Consider the following 17,518-nt stretch of genomic DNA (forward strand, 5'->3'; position numbering starts at 1 on the left):
ACAGTGCCAAACTCACACCATTGGTTGAGTTTAAGGAATAGTTCACCCAAAAATGAAAATTTGTTGAAAATTCACCCACCTTCAGGCCATCGAAGATGTAGATGAGTTTGTTTCTTCATCAGATTTGGAGAAATGTAGCATTCCATCACTTGCTCACCAATGAATCCTCTGCAGTGAATGGGTGCCGTCAGATCGAGAGTCCAAACAGCTAAAAAAACAAAAAAAAAACAAAACAAACCAATCCAATCAATCACTTAATAACCTAAAAACCGAAAATCTGCAAGAAAGAAACAAACAAATAAATCATTAAGGCATATTTATTTAGATCTGTTTTGTCTTGTAAACAGTGCTTGATCTGTACGTATTTCTCTCCTGATTCAGACAAGACAACCATTTTACTGGAGAAAGCAATATTTTGGATTATGAACTCTATTTTAGAAATAAGCAATGGTTTAAAGTTAAAAACATATTTATGGATCTGTTAATTACAGACATGCTGTTTATGAATTACTTGTGGATTATTGTGATGTTTTTATCAGCTGTTTGGACTCCCATTCTGACGGCACCCATTCACTGCAGAGTATTACATTCATGTAATCATTATGTAATAATATTTCACTATATTACTGTATTTTTGGTCAAGTAAATGCAGCCTAGAGGAGCATAAGAGAACGCTTTCAAAATCATTTAAAAATCCTACCGACTCCAAATGTTTGAACTGTAGTGTCTGTGAATAGCTATGACAACAAATGTCTGATTCCATCTCATGCAACATGTCAAATTGAGTGCAGTGTGAAAAAACCTTGTTGCATGTTTGACCTCACATATTTCACAGTGCACAGAAACACGATGGACCCTAAACTCGCCTGGTGGACCCTGTCTGAAAGCTTTACAATGGTGTTGTCTCGCCCTTAATGCATGATGACATACAGACCGCAAAACTGTGATGCTACAAATGTTTTAAAACAAGCCCTGTATTTTTCTTAAGTGATGAAGAGACTGTTATGTAATATAATGTAATTGTCTTCAGGAGTTATAAAATTAAGCTAAATTGGGATTTTTAAGCATTTCGTGAACTTTGTTTTTGCATAGAATCCAATTTGTATATTAGAAATGCATTTTGTAAATATAAACGAGCTGTTTTTCTTAAATAGTGTTTTTAAATATTTTTATCTTAGAAGTTAAACTGACATGAAGAATCTCTGAATCTTTAGAGGAGTGTTTAAACATGAAGTATTTTTATTACTGTAGCTTTTGATTTGAGGTACAGTAGTGATATCTGCATTCATTTGAGATTGAGAATGTGCAATTAATTACTGCCATTATATCAATATCTTATTAAATACTGCTGACAAAATAAAGTTTGCTTTGAAGTGCTGCCATAAATGTTAACTTGGTCTAGTAATAGTCAGAATGAGGCATTTATTAATTTTGTTCACTTATGATTTCAGTGTGATCTGAGTATTATAGGCAGGATCAGAAGAGTAGCTTGGTCACTCTTCTCCCTCTAGGAGCCAAGAGGAAAAGAGCAGATTTTGGGAAGGTGTTGGATGAGAAGCATCCCTGTTCTAAACCGTGCTCTGATTCTATCACTTCTTGACGCTTCCCCCTCCCCTTAGAGTTTTTTTTTTTAATACCGCTGCTTACATCGGGCTCTGAGGCTGGACTAGTGATGTTCTTATGTATCTCTATATGCTGCTGTAGCATTACAAAGTCAAGTGAATTCGGTAGATATAACAAATACCAAAATTATGAGGCAACCTGCATAACCATTAAAAAGACATTGAAGTTATAAGGTGAAATTACTATCTCCGGTTCAACCCTGTTTAAAAGCAATTAGTTAATTTCTAAATAAATTAAATGATATATAAACATTATTATTTACAGGCATTACAATATTAAATAAATCAAGGTAAAATAATTAAAAAATATATATTTATAACTGCCTAAAGTTATTTCCTTCTCCTGCAGCTGACAAACAAATAATAATAAAAAAAACACACACACTTTTTAGACAGTCTCTTACTTTTCCAGCTCAAAGAGACAACAATTTTTATGTTTTTTTATGTAATTACATTGGTTGGAGCCTAAGAAACTAATGTAGAGAGAGAGAAGGAAAAAAAAAATATATATATATATATATATATATATATAGACATAAAAGGCATTATAGGCAAAAACAAATTTTTTTTTTTTTCATGAACCCCTCAGTTTTTAGGTTTCAGACTATTTTTGACCAAACTTTGTACAAAGAAGATTCTCAACTAGCCTGTGTTATGAAAGATAAAACAGAATGATATACTATTTTACTTTATGCAATGTGTAAAATGTCCCATTTTATTCAATGTATTTATACACTGCATCTAATTTCGGTATTAATGTGTTCTTGTGGCAAACCGTAATGAAAAAAGAAGTGTTATAATGGGAGTAATAACTTGGCAATATTTGGCACAAGAATATCTCATATTTCATAGAAATATTGATCTATAATTTCTTTCCCTATTGACTTTTGTACTGTATGCGCACGAGCTCAAAATACTTCAAAAGACTTCAAAGTAGCTCTTTCTAAATTCATGGACTTTGACAATAATTGCATTTTCTGTAACGCACATGAGGATATGGAGGAAGACTCGTCTCATTTGTTTTATAATTTTAGATTTCGGTCTGATGTTAGCGCCTTTTTATTTGTTCAAGAAATGTTAATCGCATGCTCCCTTTAAAAGATGTTTGTTTGTTTGTTTGTTGCACTCATTCACACAAAAGCAAAATGATTATGTCGTTAGCTTTTACATTTTGCAAGGTAAATACGACAGTCATAAACAAAAAATTGCGAAATGCCTACCAAAATGTGATTTATTTTTATTAGAAATAAATCTTTGAAAGAGTCTCTAATGCAAATTAATAACAAAAAGAATGATATATTGTTGTGGGTAGGCTATAGTTCCCCCACTGTAACTTGTTTTTGTCCTAAGGAAGAAGGAAGATAATTTGAACTATTTTTTAGCTGTTTATATATATATGTGTTTTTATTTATTTAGGCTATTTGTATTTTAGTTTTTTTTTTTTCTCTCTTAAATGCTGTCTTACATATTAAGATTGTTCTTCTTTTTTGTGTATGTGGATTTGATAGTTAAATTAATTGTAATGTTCAACCATTTTTCAAGTAAAAAAAAAAAATGTAAAATTAATAAATACGCGCACGATACGGTTTTTGACGGCATGACGTGTCGTGTCACGCGCATAGGTGCGTGTGTCCGCGCGAGCGTCTCTGGACCGTAGACTGGACACTAACCAACATGGCCGAGAGTAGCCGCAGGTGGTTATGGATCAGAGGCCGTTTGCTCTGTTTTATCCCATTTCTCTTCACAGCTTCGTCTTTAAATGGAGTTAACGCCGCTCCAGAGATGGGCCTGTGGACTATTACAGTGCGTAATGTGAGTCTGGAAGGTGTTTTTGATTATAAATGAATGAAAACGAGCGACGAGTCTAAATGCTAACAGCTAGCATTAGATACCAGGGTGTCTTTAGTTAACGGATTATGTGATGTTTTAGGGCATTGTTATTAAGACAACCTCTAGATATTAGAGACAGATCGATAACACGTTATGAGACAGCTGTCGGAGTTATTAAAATGATAAAACACGGTTAAAAACGCTGTGTTTACATGAAGACTAACGGTAGCTCAGTGCTTAATGCTGCAGTTCTACAAAACACAAGACTGTCTTTTATTTTACTTGCACGAAGGGATCTGCGATAATGAGAGATGATGTTTAATAATACTGTCAGAATCAAATGGTTTTATTTTTTACAACATGTATGTATTGCGCTGCTGTGATGAAAGGTGTGTGTGGGTTAAAGACAAAAAAGGTTTTAAGCATAAAACAAGTGTAATACTGCTTTTTTTCTGTTTAATTTAATTGCAATTTTGTTTTTGTTTTTCTGAGCAAAAAATAAATATCATGCATTTTCCCCTGATTTACAGAAGAGACACACTAAATTGTTATTCAGTGTAACAATCTTGTCAGGCATGTTTACAGCAAAAATCAATTTATGACACATTAAAAGACTAATTACTTTCATCCCAAATACTAATTAGCTGTTTTCAAAATTTGCCACTATCTTAGGTTTTGCCCAATTTGTCAGTAACAATTTTTACTCATTTAAAAAACAATAAGATTTAATATGCTCCCTTATTCTTTTAGATATTTTAATATGTACACGTCAGAATAAGCATGTTGTTTGAATTTTTGCATAAATATTGTTACACTGAATGATGATGTAACATTATTTCAACCAAATTTTTTGACATTTTATTCTCCAAAAACGTATTTGAAACCTTAAAAGTAGACAGTTAACTTACATTTAATGTGCTTTCTATGGGCATAAAATTAATTTTGTAAATTTATTTTGATGCGGACATCTTAACGTATTTGACCCGTGTGTGTGTGTGTGTCAAAGTTGAAAGTTGGTTTTCAAGCATATAAAAGTTTAACAGGCGTATTCAAATCTTATCAGACCAAAAAATACTTACAAACCTACATAGAAAAAGTATAACAAAAAATCTTGTCAGGCATATTTAGAACAAGAATAATTAAAAGAAATCAAAGTCTAGCAGCCCACAAAATACTTATTAATCGTCATTTGAAATGTTTACCAATCGTTGCACTATTCTTCAAACTAATAGTTTTTTTATTTTATATGTTTTAATAAGTAGCCTACAGCTCAGAATGTTGTTTCTTTTTTGCATAAATGTATCCTATTCTGAATGACCATGGAACATTATTTCACAGATTATTTGACATATTATTTTCACAAAAGTTATTTGAAACATTAGTCACTGTACTTGCATTTAATATAATTTCTTTCTTTCTTTATATATATATATATATATATATATGTGTGTGTGTGATATATATATATATATATATATATATATATATATATAAAATGATTACATACAAAAATGTGTGCGTGTGTGCGTGTGTGTGTGTGTGTAGAAATCTATTCTAACAATATAAGTCTTTATTATCACTTGTATCAATTAAATACTTCCTTGCTGAATAAAAGCATTCATTTCTTTCAAAAAAAAAAGAAAAAATATACTGACCCTTTTGAATGGTAGTGTAATCTATTTTGAGTACATGCTGGTCTTTTTAAACTTTTTATTCATCAAAGAATCCTGAAAAAAGTATCACAGGTTCCCAAAAAAAATATTAAGCAGCAAAACTGTTTCCAACACTGGTAATAAATCAGCCTTTAAGAATAATTTCGGAAGGATCATGTGACACTGAAGACTGGAGTATGATGCTGAAAATTCAGCTTTGCATCACAAGAATAAATTATATTTTATAGTATTTTAAATCTTACAGATCCCAAACCTTTGAACAGCTATATATGAATTAATGCATGTCTCGACTTCTACACATATACACATAATCACTTCTGTAAATTTAATTTGATGCAATATGGGATGTCTCGTCTTTTACACATATAAATAATAAATGCATATAAACACAAAGTACAAAGGTGTTGAGAAAACAAAGAACATCTGTTACTATTTGTTGTATGACAGAAGGAGGAGGCGTTTAATAGTGTAGTAGCAATAAATGTAGCCTATTGCTGCACTTTAATATGCAAACTGAGGATTTTACTCAGTATTTTTTTGGCATCTTGCTGTGATGCGGTCACTTTTGATTGTCAATATGATCTGCTTAAAGTTTGTGACCAGGTCTTATCAAATATTTAAAAGCCTGTCTAATTTTTCCACTGAGGTTTCTAGTGGCTGCCACTGTAAGACAATGCCATATTGCACTAGGCTGTTTTACTGCTGAGTACTTTCTGGGGGAAAACCGTATAAAGAATTTGACATTGTGTTTTCTTCTCTTTCGCAGACATCAAGACCTTTGTTGTTAAGAAAAGCCATGTATAAGAATACTGACATTCAACTAAGAGGTGCCTGATGTTAATTCTGCATAGACTGAAGATAATGCTTAAAAGGAGTAGTTCACTTAAAAATTTAACTTTTTTGAACGTTTACTCACCCTCAAGCCATCCAAGAGTTTGTTTCTTCATGGGAACAGATTTGGAGAAATGTAGCATTGCATCACTTGCTCTGCAGTGAATGGGTGCCGTCAGAATGAGAGTCCAAACAGCTGATAAAAACATCACAACAACCAAAGGCAAATCCAAACCAAAAACAAAAATAACCCAAAAAATAAAACACCCTCATGTCTTACTCACCCACACCAAATTCCAAACCCAGAATACCTTTGTTTATCTTTGGAACACAAATTAAGATATTTTTGGTGAAATCCGAGAGCTTTCTGACCCTGCATAGACAGCAATGGAACTGACACATTCAAGGCCCAGAAAGATAGTAAGGACATTGTTAAAATAGTCCATCAGTGGTTCAACCATAATTTTATGAAGTTAGAATACTTTTTGTGCACAAAGAAAACAAAAATAGTGACTAACATTTTCTTCTCTTCCTTGTCACTCTCTGCTGCCATTCACAACAGTAGCACAACATATGCTTGTTTATGCTCGTAAACAAGCCGCAGCACATGCGTGTTCTACATCAGATCGCCGGCTCCTGCATCAGCAGCATCACACGCATGTGTCGCGAACGCACGGCGAAGACTGACACAGAAGAGAAGAACTGTCGAAGTCATTATTTTTGTTTTCTTTGAGCACAAAAAGTATTCTTGTAGCTTCGTAGAATTCGGGTTAAACCACTGATGTCACATGGACAATTTTAACAATGTCCTTACTGCCTTTCTGGGCCTTGAACTTGTCAGTTCCATTGCTGTCTATGCAGGAGCTCTTATGGATTTGGAATGATACAAGTGTGAGTAATTAATGACACAATTTTAATTTTTGGGTGAACTATGCCTTTAACTTCAGATCATTGCTTTTGGCCAGAATACGAGTCCATAAGAGGAAGCAAAGATTTGAAGTTAAAAACTGGAGTGGTGTGGATTATTATGATTTTTTTTATCAGCTGTTTGGACTCTCATTCTGACGGCACCCATTCACTGCAGAGGATCCATTGGTGAGCAAGTGATGCAATGACACATTTCTCCAAATCTGATGAAGAAAAAAACTTGGATGGGCTGAGGGTGAGTACATTTTCAGCAAATTTTCATTTTAGTTGAACTACTTCTTTAATAAATACATGTCCTGTATTGATTGCACAGTCACGTAAGGATCTCTTTTCTCTTTGCAGTGGCATCGTTCGGTTGTCCTGAGGAAGTGATGTTCTCCATTCAGTGGTTTCTGAAATATTACCCCTGTCACAATGAGTACAACAATATTGAAGTGAGTGGCAGCTGCCTCTGAAATCCTTACAGCATGTGTGGGATCTTCTTTGAGTGTTTATCATTTGTTCATTTTCTCGCTCAGGAGATGTATGAAAAGACGCCCCTGAGTCGAGGTGAGAGTCTGGACCCGAACCCTCTCGGACCCGGACAGTATATTCAGCACAAATACAGGGAATTATCCTGCCGCAGTGACATGCACGTCTTCCCCATGCTCAATGTATGTTCACACTGCTTGATTTCAGTCAGTAGTGTTTGCCCTATATTCAGTTAAACCCATTTATGCCACCTTTATTGAGAAAAATAAGTTAATCAAGATTGTTGTTTTTTTTTATAGCATTTATAAACAATTATAGCATTTATCAATATTTTTAATAAGCTTTAAATGTCTTTTAGTTTTAATTTAAGTTTAACTTTAGTCATGTGCTTTTGTCATTTTTTCTATTTAGTGTAAATGTATTTTTATTTCTGTTTTATTAAAGTACTTAAACTTATTTTATTTCAGTTAGTTGCCAAGGCAAAGTTCATATTTTTATCGTCTAATATTTATATTTATGTATATTTATTTTTCCGTCAAATAAAAAAGACACAATTGTATTTTGCATTAACAAATGCTATTACTATTTTATTTTATTTTTTATAAAATATGCCAAACACATTTTATAAGCACATTTCCCCCTCATTACCACAGTGTGAGAAGTCTCATTCTCACATTGTCTGCATTTCCAGACAAAATTAAATTTCTTAAAATGATTCAGTAATTAAAGGTAATTCAACAAATGCTAACATTATGTATGCTTGCATTAATAGATCTCAAAAATCTCATACAAGTGTCATGTTTTCAACCTCTTCCTCAAGTTCCTGACAATCGGCTGATGTTAATCGTTATTTCGGAATTGCATCCTAAGAGATTCAGTGTCACTTGCCTTTTTTAATGTTGTCTATTTCATATTTATCTGCAGAAATCAAAAGCAGAGCTGAAAACAGTGCGACCGGCTCAAGTGGAAAGCGAGTTACAGGTAGAACTGTTAACTGAAGTTCCTGTTTCAAAAGCTACTTCGTCTCAAACAGAGCAATATATATTTTCTTTGTTTTTTAAAAAAAGGATGGCAGCTTCACAAGTTCTTCTGTTGCTGAGACTGGTTCATATAGAGCAAAGGTGAGACATTCTGGGACATAATATACGGAGGATTTGGCAACAGCAATAGATTGAGGGTTTGTTGAGTAATGCGCATAATTTCTTTGTTGGAAAGATCATGTGATTGCTACGACCTGGAGGGACGGGCCCTACCTGCTGGTAGTTCACATCAATTCAAGCAAACAGGATGTCAACTGGAATTTAACCTGTAGGCCTTATCTGCTCTTATCATAGATGTCTGAATATGTAGCTGTTTCTGATCTTATCTCATGCTGTCTTATCTAAATTGTGTGTTTCAGTCAGTGTTGTGATGAAGGGAACCCACGGCTATCTCTCTGTCACCGAATGGCCTCTCATGATCGTGAGTAGTTTAGATGCCTCAAGGGAGTGCTAGAGGTTCTGTGGAAAAGTTTAGAGAAAATCAGTGGGTAAATAATTTTAGAAAATATGGATAGTAACATTTTTGATTATTGCATTTATACATGTATTGTATTAAATAGTAAGTCTATGTGTGTGTGCGTATATATATATATATATATATATATATATATGTATATATGTATATATATATGTATATGTATATGTATGTTTAAATATGTGTGTGTGTGTGACCCTGGAGCACAAAAGCAGTCTTAAGTCGCTGGGGTATATTTGTAGCAATAGCCAAATAAACATTGTATGGGTCAAAATCATCGATTTTTCTTTTATGCCAAAAATCATTAGGATAATTAAGTAAAGATCATGTTCCATGAAGATATTTTGTACATTTCCTACCATAAATATATCAAAACCTAATTTTTGATTAGTAATATGCATTGCTAAGAACTTCGTTTGGACAACTTTAAAGGTGATTTTCTCAATATTTAGATTTTTTTGCACCCTCAGATTCCAGATTTTCAAATAGTTGTATCTCGACCAAATGTTGTCCTGTCCCAATAAACCATACATCAATGGAAAGCTTATTTATTCAACTTTCAAATGATGTATAAATCTAAATTTTGAGAAATTGACCCATATGCCTGGTTTTGTGGTCCAGGGTCACATATAAAGAAATAAGATATTGTATTTTGCATTAGTGATGCCTATTTTTAGACCTTTATTTATATAAATAAAAAACATTTTATGTATTTATTTTTGCATGATTTATTGTGTCTCTCCCTCTCTTTTCTTCAGTTCTACATGGTGATGTGTGTGGTGTACATCCTGTACGCTCTTCTGTGGTTCGTCTGGGCGTCCTGCTACTGGAAAGACCTGCTGAGGATCCAGTTCTGGATTGCAGGAGTCATATTCCTGGGCATGATAGAGAAGGCCGTCTTCTGTGCTGAATATCAGAACACTAACAACGTGGGCTCTGCATGTTAGTCAAAATACACTCTTTTATTTCAACTTGTTACACCTACAAAAAACAAACAAACAATTACACACAATTAACTTAAAATTGTATCATCTATGATCTTTTTGTATTTTTAGTGCATATGTTGCATTTATTTGATAAAAAAAAAATACACTAATATTGTGAAATACAATTTTCTACTTGAATATATGTTAATTTGAATTTTCAGCAGACATTACTCCAGTCTTCAGTCTTTGGTATTATTTAAAAGCTATTATAGTTTTCATTAATATTTTGAATTAGCTTTTATGGTTTTATATTTTCAGTTTTCATTTTATTTAATAAATTTTAAGTAATTTGTTTTATTAGTTCTTGTTCTTTTTAAATATTAATACCAACCTGAATATATATAAAATATTTTTTTATTTTAGTTTTTATTAATTTCCAGTAAGTAATTTTTGTGCTTCTGTTTATTTCAGTTTGTTTCATTTAGTTTTTTCCATCTAATATTTATATTTTATTTAATATCAGCTTTATTTCAGTTAACAATATTTTTAGTCATCGATAATTACCCTGGTCTTCGTGACTATAAACATGCTTCACTAATGACACTAAAGCACACAATACTTTTGCTTTCAGTTTCAACACAAGATGTATTATTTTATTAATTAAAATAAATGACATCTAGATCAATATTTTGTCATCTGACATTATGATATTTAGTTATTTTAATTAATCTGCATCAAGCATCACACTGGCTTTTACTGCAAAACAAGCTGCAATCAATAGGAGTCCAAATGTTTAATAGTTTATTCTCTGTCGTCTCTCCAGCTCAGGGTCTGCTGATCTTTGCCGAGCTCATCTCTGCTCTGAAGAGGACTCTGGCTCGTTTGCTTGTCATCATCGTCAGTCTGGGCTACGGCATTGTCAAGTGAGCGATGAAAGCATTTTTTGACAGGTTTCAGGATCATTAAAGGAATAGGAAAAAATGAAGTTTTGCAGAAAATGTTCTCACTCTCAGGTCATCCAAGATGTAGATGAGTTTGTTTCTTCATCAGATTTAGAGAAATGTAGCATTGCATCACTTGCTCACCAATGGATCCTCTGCAGTGAATGGGTGCCGTCAGAATGAGAATCCAAAAAGCTGATAAAAACATCAAAATAAAAACACACAACTCCACAACAAAAAAAAATGTCTTGTGAAGTGAAAAGCTGCATGTTTGTAAGGAAATAAACCATCATTAAGATGTTTTTAACTTCAAACTGCTGCATCCGACTAAAATGTGAATCCCCGATCCATAATATTGCTTTTTCCAGTGAAAAGAAATCAGGAGAGAAATCTTCACAGATCAAGCACCATTCACAAGTCAAAACAGCTTATGTTGGCAGATTTTGATGTAAGAGAACAACAGGGGATGGAGTTTTTCACTGGAGGAAGCGTTTTTAAGAATTATGGACTTGTATTTTTTGCCAGAAGTGAGAGTTTAAAGTGACGTAATGCTATAGTTATGAAATGCTTTTCCGATGAAGAAACAAACTCATGTACATCTTGTGTGGCCTGAGGGTGAGCAGATTTTCAGCAGGTATTCCTGTAAGTTATTTTAGACAGCATGAGATGTTTTGATGATGTTTTTGTGTTTTCTCAGGCCGCGTTTAGGCACCGTCATGCACAGAGTGGTGGGTCTGGGTGTGCTTTACTTCGCATTTGCTGCAATTGAGGGCGTTCTGAGGATCACTGGGGTAAAGCTGACATCCTGGAGCTTTTTAAACTGTGTTTTTATTTTTATTTTTATAATGCAGTTGCTCAATATAAACATCAATTCTTGTCTAATAACTGTGACTTATGAGTGTGATTGTTGTTGATCTGTAGGTCGAGATAATGGACCAGCCCTCGTCACATACGTTATACTAGCTGTGTTTGATTCTTCTGCTATCTGGTTCATATCCTTCTGATGAGCTTATTGAGGGTGTTCGATTATGAAGAATTCATTTAATTAACAGAATTATCCCGACTGGGTTTTAAAGGGATAATTCATCTAAGTTCTGTCGTCATTTTCTCACCTTCATGTCGACTTTCTTTGTTCTGTTGAACATAGAAGATATTTTGAAGAATGCTGGTGATCAATGCTGGTTTCTATTCCCATTGACTTCCATTGTATTTTGAAGTCAGTGGGAACCAAAACTGTTCGGTTTGTCAACATTCTTCATTCTTGACACAGTTTTCATTTTTGGGTGAACTGTTCCTTTAATATACGGTAACTAATTTAGTCTTTTACAAATGTGAATTATTTGCACTCTATAACCATGTAGTTGAGAAGCATTGGAAGGTTCTTATTCCTTTTAGTGTTATTTTAGTTTCATTGTACCTACTGTTTCCTATTCCTTATTTTTCCCGCCTCTGTGCATCTCCCTCAGGCTAAAGACTCTGACCTGGCCCTGCTAGCCAACATTCCCCTGGCTCTGCTTGACTCCTCTCTGTGTTGGTGGATATCCTTTTAGGAAGCCGTGTTTGTGTCTTTACCCCTGCGCAATCTGTCTATTGAGCTGTATTTTATTCCTGCATGATGCCTTATTAATGGAGTTTTAATTTTCTTATTTGCCAGTTAGACTTTCTTATTAAGCATGATGCTACAAAGAATATTATGGTTTATTTTCAGAATTATGTTATGCGCGTGTGCAATGCTGTTAAATACTATATACAGTTTCAACATGCGTTTACTGTAAATATCCATATAATGGAAGATGGTGCGTTTTAGCACTGCAAATATGCTACTCTTCTAAAGTCTGGGGTCAAGTAAGATTTTTTTAAAGAATTTTTTTTTTATTATTCAGCAGGGATGCATTAAATGCATCAAATGTAAAAGTGACAGTAAAGACATTTATAATATTACAAAAGATTTCTATTTCAAACAAATGCTCTTTTTTTGAATTTTCTATTCATAAAAGAAGCCTGATTAAAAAAACGAATCAAAAATATCAAGCAGCTCAACTGTTTTCAATATTGATAATAATCTGAAGTGTTTCTTGAGCAGCAAATCAGTATATTAGAATGATTTCTGAAGATCATGTGACACTGAAACTGGAGTAATGATGCTGAAAATTCAGCTGCGCATCACAGAAATAAATTACATTTTACAATAAATTCAGATCGCAAACAGTTATTAAAAATTGGAATATTTCATAATGTTACTGTTTTTACTGAATTTTTGATCAAATAAATGCAGCCTCGGTGAGCGGAAGAGATTTCTTTCAGAAACATTTTAAAAATCTTACCGATACCAAACTTTTGAACGGAATAACTAATTCATAAATAATATGCATATCATAATATAATAGCTGAAACAGTGTGATAGTTGCATATTATCAACATTATTCTGTAGTCCAGTCTGCTCATTCCAAGTCTATTTTAGCATATCAAATTCACATCTCTGCTCATTCCAAGTCTATTTTAGCATATTTAGGTCTCATGTTATTTATTTTTTGGACTGTGATAATTGACAGCACGCCACATAGGAATTATTAGATTAATAATAAATCATAATATCCCTAGTCTTATGTTCCTGTAAGTCAGTGACTCGGCTCCTTGACTATATCTCACATATTTGTCAGTCTGGCACAAACCATTAAGACTCTGAAACTCAGAAGAAACCCAGTGAAGTTGTCTTTGTACAGACACTTCACCAACACGCTCATCTTTGCTGTTCTCGGTGAGTATCAAGCATGGAATATCGCTGAAATAATCAAACCCAATTAAGGTGACTGATACAGTATTTGGCCTGTTTCAGCCTCCATTATTTTCATGGTTTGGACAACGAAGAAGTTCCGGTTAGCAGACTGTCAGGCGGTGAGTATCAGTGAGGTCACAGCTCTGCTCTGATTGGAGCAGAACCAGAAGATTTCAAACTGGTTCATGTGTGTTTCTGAGCAGGACTGGATGGAGCTGTGGGTGGATGATGCTTTCTGGAGGTTCCTCTTCTCCATCATTCTGCTGGTCATCATGTTTCTGTGGAGGCCGTCTGCCAATAACCAAAGGCAAGCGTTCTGAAGAGATCATCTCTGTTCCGAGTCCTAGTGTTTCTTCTGAAGCGGCGTCCTGACCGCATCCATGTGCTCTGTGTGTAGGTATGCGTTCATGCCGCTCATTGATGACTCGGATGATGAGGAGATTGAAGAGTTCCTGGTGTCTGCAAACATCGGTCAGTTGCACTTTTTTGTGTCTGTATGTCTGAGGTTTTCACTGTAAGCTGATTATGGTGTTAATTAATTAATTAATTAATATGCACTCTCATCCTCAGCTGATGGGATAAAGTTGAGGGCAGCTAAGACAGAAACCAATGGAACGGTGAAGCCTGCAGCAGCTAATCCGGTCAGCGTGAACATCTAAATAAACTGTCCCATATAGTTGTTGTTTTTTTTATATTTAAACTGTTCTTATGATTTTAAAACGTTCACTTTTTTTAAAGAAATTATTTTTATTGCAAGGACAAATTAAAAATGATCAGAAGTGACAATAAAAACCTTTGTAATGTTACAAAAGATTTATATTTTAAATAAATTGTTTTTTTCTTACCTTGTTTATCAGAGAATCCTGAAAATATGTGAAGAGATTTTCACAAAAATATGTAGCACTGTTTTTAACATTGATAACAACAAGTAATGTTTCTTGAGCAGCGAATCCATATTAGAATGATTTCTGAAGATCATGTGACACTGAAAACTGGAGTAATGATGCTGAAAATACAGCTTTGCATCACAGGAATAAATTACATTTTAAAATCATCATAGAAAACAATTGTTTTAAATTGAAATAATATTTCACAATATTCCTGTTTTTACTGTATATTTGATCAAGTAAATGCAGCCTTGTTGAGCAGAAGAGACTTAATAAAAAACATGATAAAGATCATAGACCCAATTATTATAAATTTTTTTGTTTTATAATATAATGTAAAATATTATTAAAATTAAGCATCTTCAAGAAATAAAGTAGTAAACATCAATAAACGTTATAAATATTATACAATAAAATGCAACATAATATAATCAAATATTGTATTGTTTCAGGATGAAGATTTGAAGTGGGTGGAGGAGAATATTCCTACCTCTCTGTCTGATGTGTAGGTCATTTCTGTTTGACAAAAACATACATACATACTCCCTCTTCTGTTTACAAGAAAAAAGCTTCCCATGTGGATTTGTAATTATTCACTTGTATTTTCAGAGCTCTTCCAGTTCTTCTCGACTCAGATGAGGTATGCAGATTCACTTTATTTCTATCATAGTATTGTTTTGCTGTATCTTTAAGTTTTAGTCTTTTAGTTTTTCTTAACTGTTTTCTTCTTCTCGAATGGTACACATGGGGTGAAAAAAAAATAAAAAAAATCTGATCCAGTTCCAGGGTTCTTATAGTAACAAATATGAAAGCCATAAAATAACACATTTTTGTTACTTGAAATAAAATAAAATAATTGTTAACTTCCAATACATAAACAAAAATTAAACTTTTTTTTTTTTTTTTTCAGCTAGTTAAAATTGCAACATTTTTCATTTTCATTTAATTTAACTTGCCGTATTAAAATAATCGAGTAGTAAAACTCTTTATAAATATAGAAAAAACTAAAATGACATAACAAAATTACTAAAACTTCAACATTAAAATGAATAGAAAAATAGAAAATCATTTTAAAATATTAATAAAATCATCAGTGTAGTATCTAGTGATATTAAGGATCTAGTGGCACTAAAATAACACTGTCTAGTTTCCAGTGTTTTGGAAGACTTGCGTCACCGGTCATACATACATGAATGAATTCATGCCTGATTCTCACACAGGAGATCATGACCACCAAGTATGAGATGTCTAAAATGGAGTGAGGTTGAGAAAGAGCTTCAGCTGAAGCAGACCTCCAGAGATCAACCGAAACTGGCATCTGACTCTCACCGGAGAGTGTTTCCTTCCTTTGGTCCAGTTGGGTGGCAGCTTTTAGGTGAATTGAAGGAATCGTGCTGAAGAGGTGGACGAATCCTAGCTGATCTAGACGCAGTATGAACTTCGTTGAGGTGTTACCTCTCTCTTTTTTTCCTGAACTGTTTAAACGTCCAGAAGACTTCGTCATCATCAGTCTGTATAAAGAGACGACGGTCTATGTTTATAAACTTTTGTGATGACATACCTGAAAAAATTGTGAGCAAGTATTTAAATGGGTTAAACGTCGATTAGGAGCTTCAAGTTGACCAAAGTGTCTTCTCCGTTTCAGTAAGTTAGTCTTTGGCTGTATATAAAGTGTTATTTCAAACGTTTTGTCTCTGATTTCAGCACATGATCATGTGAATAGTAGAATGTCTGTTGGTGTGTCGGATTTGTGTTTGTTTGTGCAGGGAGTCATTTAAAGATGGCAGATTGAGTAATTATATATTCTGAATAATTTGAAGTTGTTTGTATTGTAGAGAGCCCAGCTCAAGGAAAGTTCACCCCAAAATCAAAATTGTTGTTATTTAATCCCCCTCATGTCGTCTCAAACCCACATGCTGTTAATACTGAAGCCTGTTTGGCCACAAGAGTAAAAAATAAATCAATAAAATAAAAAAGCATAATTGCATCTTTTTATTTTACATTTTTTTCTTGCATTTCCGAGAAAAGAAAAAGTCAGAATTGCAAGATATAAACCCAGATTTCTGACATTTTGTTTTAAGCAATAACGGGTTTACATCTTGCAATTCTGACTTTTTTTTCTTTCAGTTGCAGTTTATATCTCACAAGTTGAACTTCTCAGAAATGCGAGTTTGTATCTTGCACTTTTGAGTTTAAACCTCATAATTCTGGTGGAAACAGTAGAACACAAAAAGAGAAGTTTTAAAGCACAATTTAGTAGTGCATACCACTTTTGCACTATATTCCAAGTCTCCTGAAATGATGTGAAAGCTTTGTGAGAGGAACAGCGCAAAATTGAACCCTCTCTTGGCCAAAAGCTTTCCCCCTCACAACATGCAATCTGAATACTTTTGTGAATGAGGTTTGAGAGCAGTGTAATCATTTAATTTTGCTCTGTTCCTTACAGAAAACTATTGTATGAGTTGTTATACTAGACTTTAAATAATAATTTTATTAATTATTTTTTTTATTTATTTATGATCCAAACTTTAAGATTAAAATTAAAAACAACGAAGTAGCATGAATTTCATTAGAAGAAATACAGTTTTATGGGTTTGAAACAACATTTGGGTGTCTTTTTCATTTTTGGGTGAAATATTCCTTTAAATTGCTTTTGGTTTTGTTTTGTTTTTTTCTGAGGAAAAGCGTATGTATCTTGGATCTCTGTGTAGATGCATACTGAAGCCTTAACACACTTCTGTTCTTGAGTTTTTTGCTGTATCACAGTGAAATCGTCACTTTGCCTTTTCTTCCCTGGTCTCGGTTGGACATTCTGTGACATGTCTGCTTAACAGAACGATGTGTGCGGTACCATGCTGAACCGTGGTAAACAGAAAGACTGTTAAACTTCAGAAAGATGTCTTTCTGTTTCCTTGAGACTAAACGAAATGCATTGTCAAATGACTTCAGATTTGTGTTTATTGCAAAGCGCACTTTAAGTGAATGTGATTTATTTTGGTCATGTGATGCAGCTTAATTTATTTGTATGATGCTGCCCTTGTCCTTCATGTGTCATTCTGTTTTGTTTTTTTCCATAAAAATTCTTTCTCTTTCCAATGGTTTTCTTTGCCTTTCTGTTC

At 33.5% G+C, this 17,518-nt stretch overlaps 1 protein-coding gene across 1 annotated transcript; it reads left to right on the forward strand.

Moving 5' to 3' along the window:
* The first annotated feature begins 3,228 nt into the window (after positions 1 to 3,228).
* tmem87b (transmembrane protein 87B) lies at positions 3,229 to 16,358 on the forward strand. The gene is made up of 20 exons (XM_019071512.2): positions 3,229 to 3,434; positions 5,892 to 5,952; positions 7,226 to 7,317; positions 7,402 to 7,536; positions 8,279 to 8,335; positions 8,422 to 8,475; positions 8,569 to 8,662; positions 8,754 to 8,815; positions 9,628 to 9,811; positions 10,619 to 10,718; positions 11,434 to 11,527; positions 12,203 to 12,274; positions 13,386 to 13,494; positions 13,573 to 13,631; positions 13,716 to 13,819; positions 13,910 to 13,983; positions 14,083 to 14,153; positions 14,852 to 14,904; positions 15,009 to 15,039; positions 15,620 to 16,358. Exons 1-20 carry the CDS (start codon positions 3,297 to 3,299, stop codon positions 15,659 to 15,661), a joined length of 1,686 nt encoding a protein of 561 aa, XP_018927057.2. The 5' UTR covers positions 3,229 to 3,296; the 3' UTR covers positions 15,662 to 16,358.
* Positions 16,359 to 17,518: the final 1,160 nt, after the last annotated feature.

This window comes from Cyprinus carpio, chromosome A13, assembly GCF_018340385.1.
Source record: "Cyprinus carpio isolate SPL01 chromosome A13, ASM1834038v1, whole genome shotgun sequence".
Lineage (NCBI taxonomy): Eukaryota > Metazoa > Chordata > Actinopteri > Cypriniformes > Cyprinidae > Cyprinus > Cyprinus carpio.

Bases quoted from the DNA above. Each gene is read 5' to 3' on its own strand.
- tmem87b (XM_019071512.2), top strand. From the start codon at position 3,297: ATGGCCGAGAGTAGCCGCAGGTGGTTATGGATCAGAGGCCGTTTGCTC. The intron at 11,528-12,202 runs GTAAAGCTGACA...CATCTCCCTCAG, and splicing joins GCGTTCTGAGGATCACTGGG to GCTAAAGACTCTGACCTGGC. The intron at 15,040-15,619 runs GTATGCAGATTC...ATTCTCACACAG, and splicing joins TTCTTCTCGACTCAGATGAG to GAGATCATGACCACCAAGTA.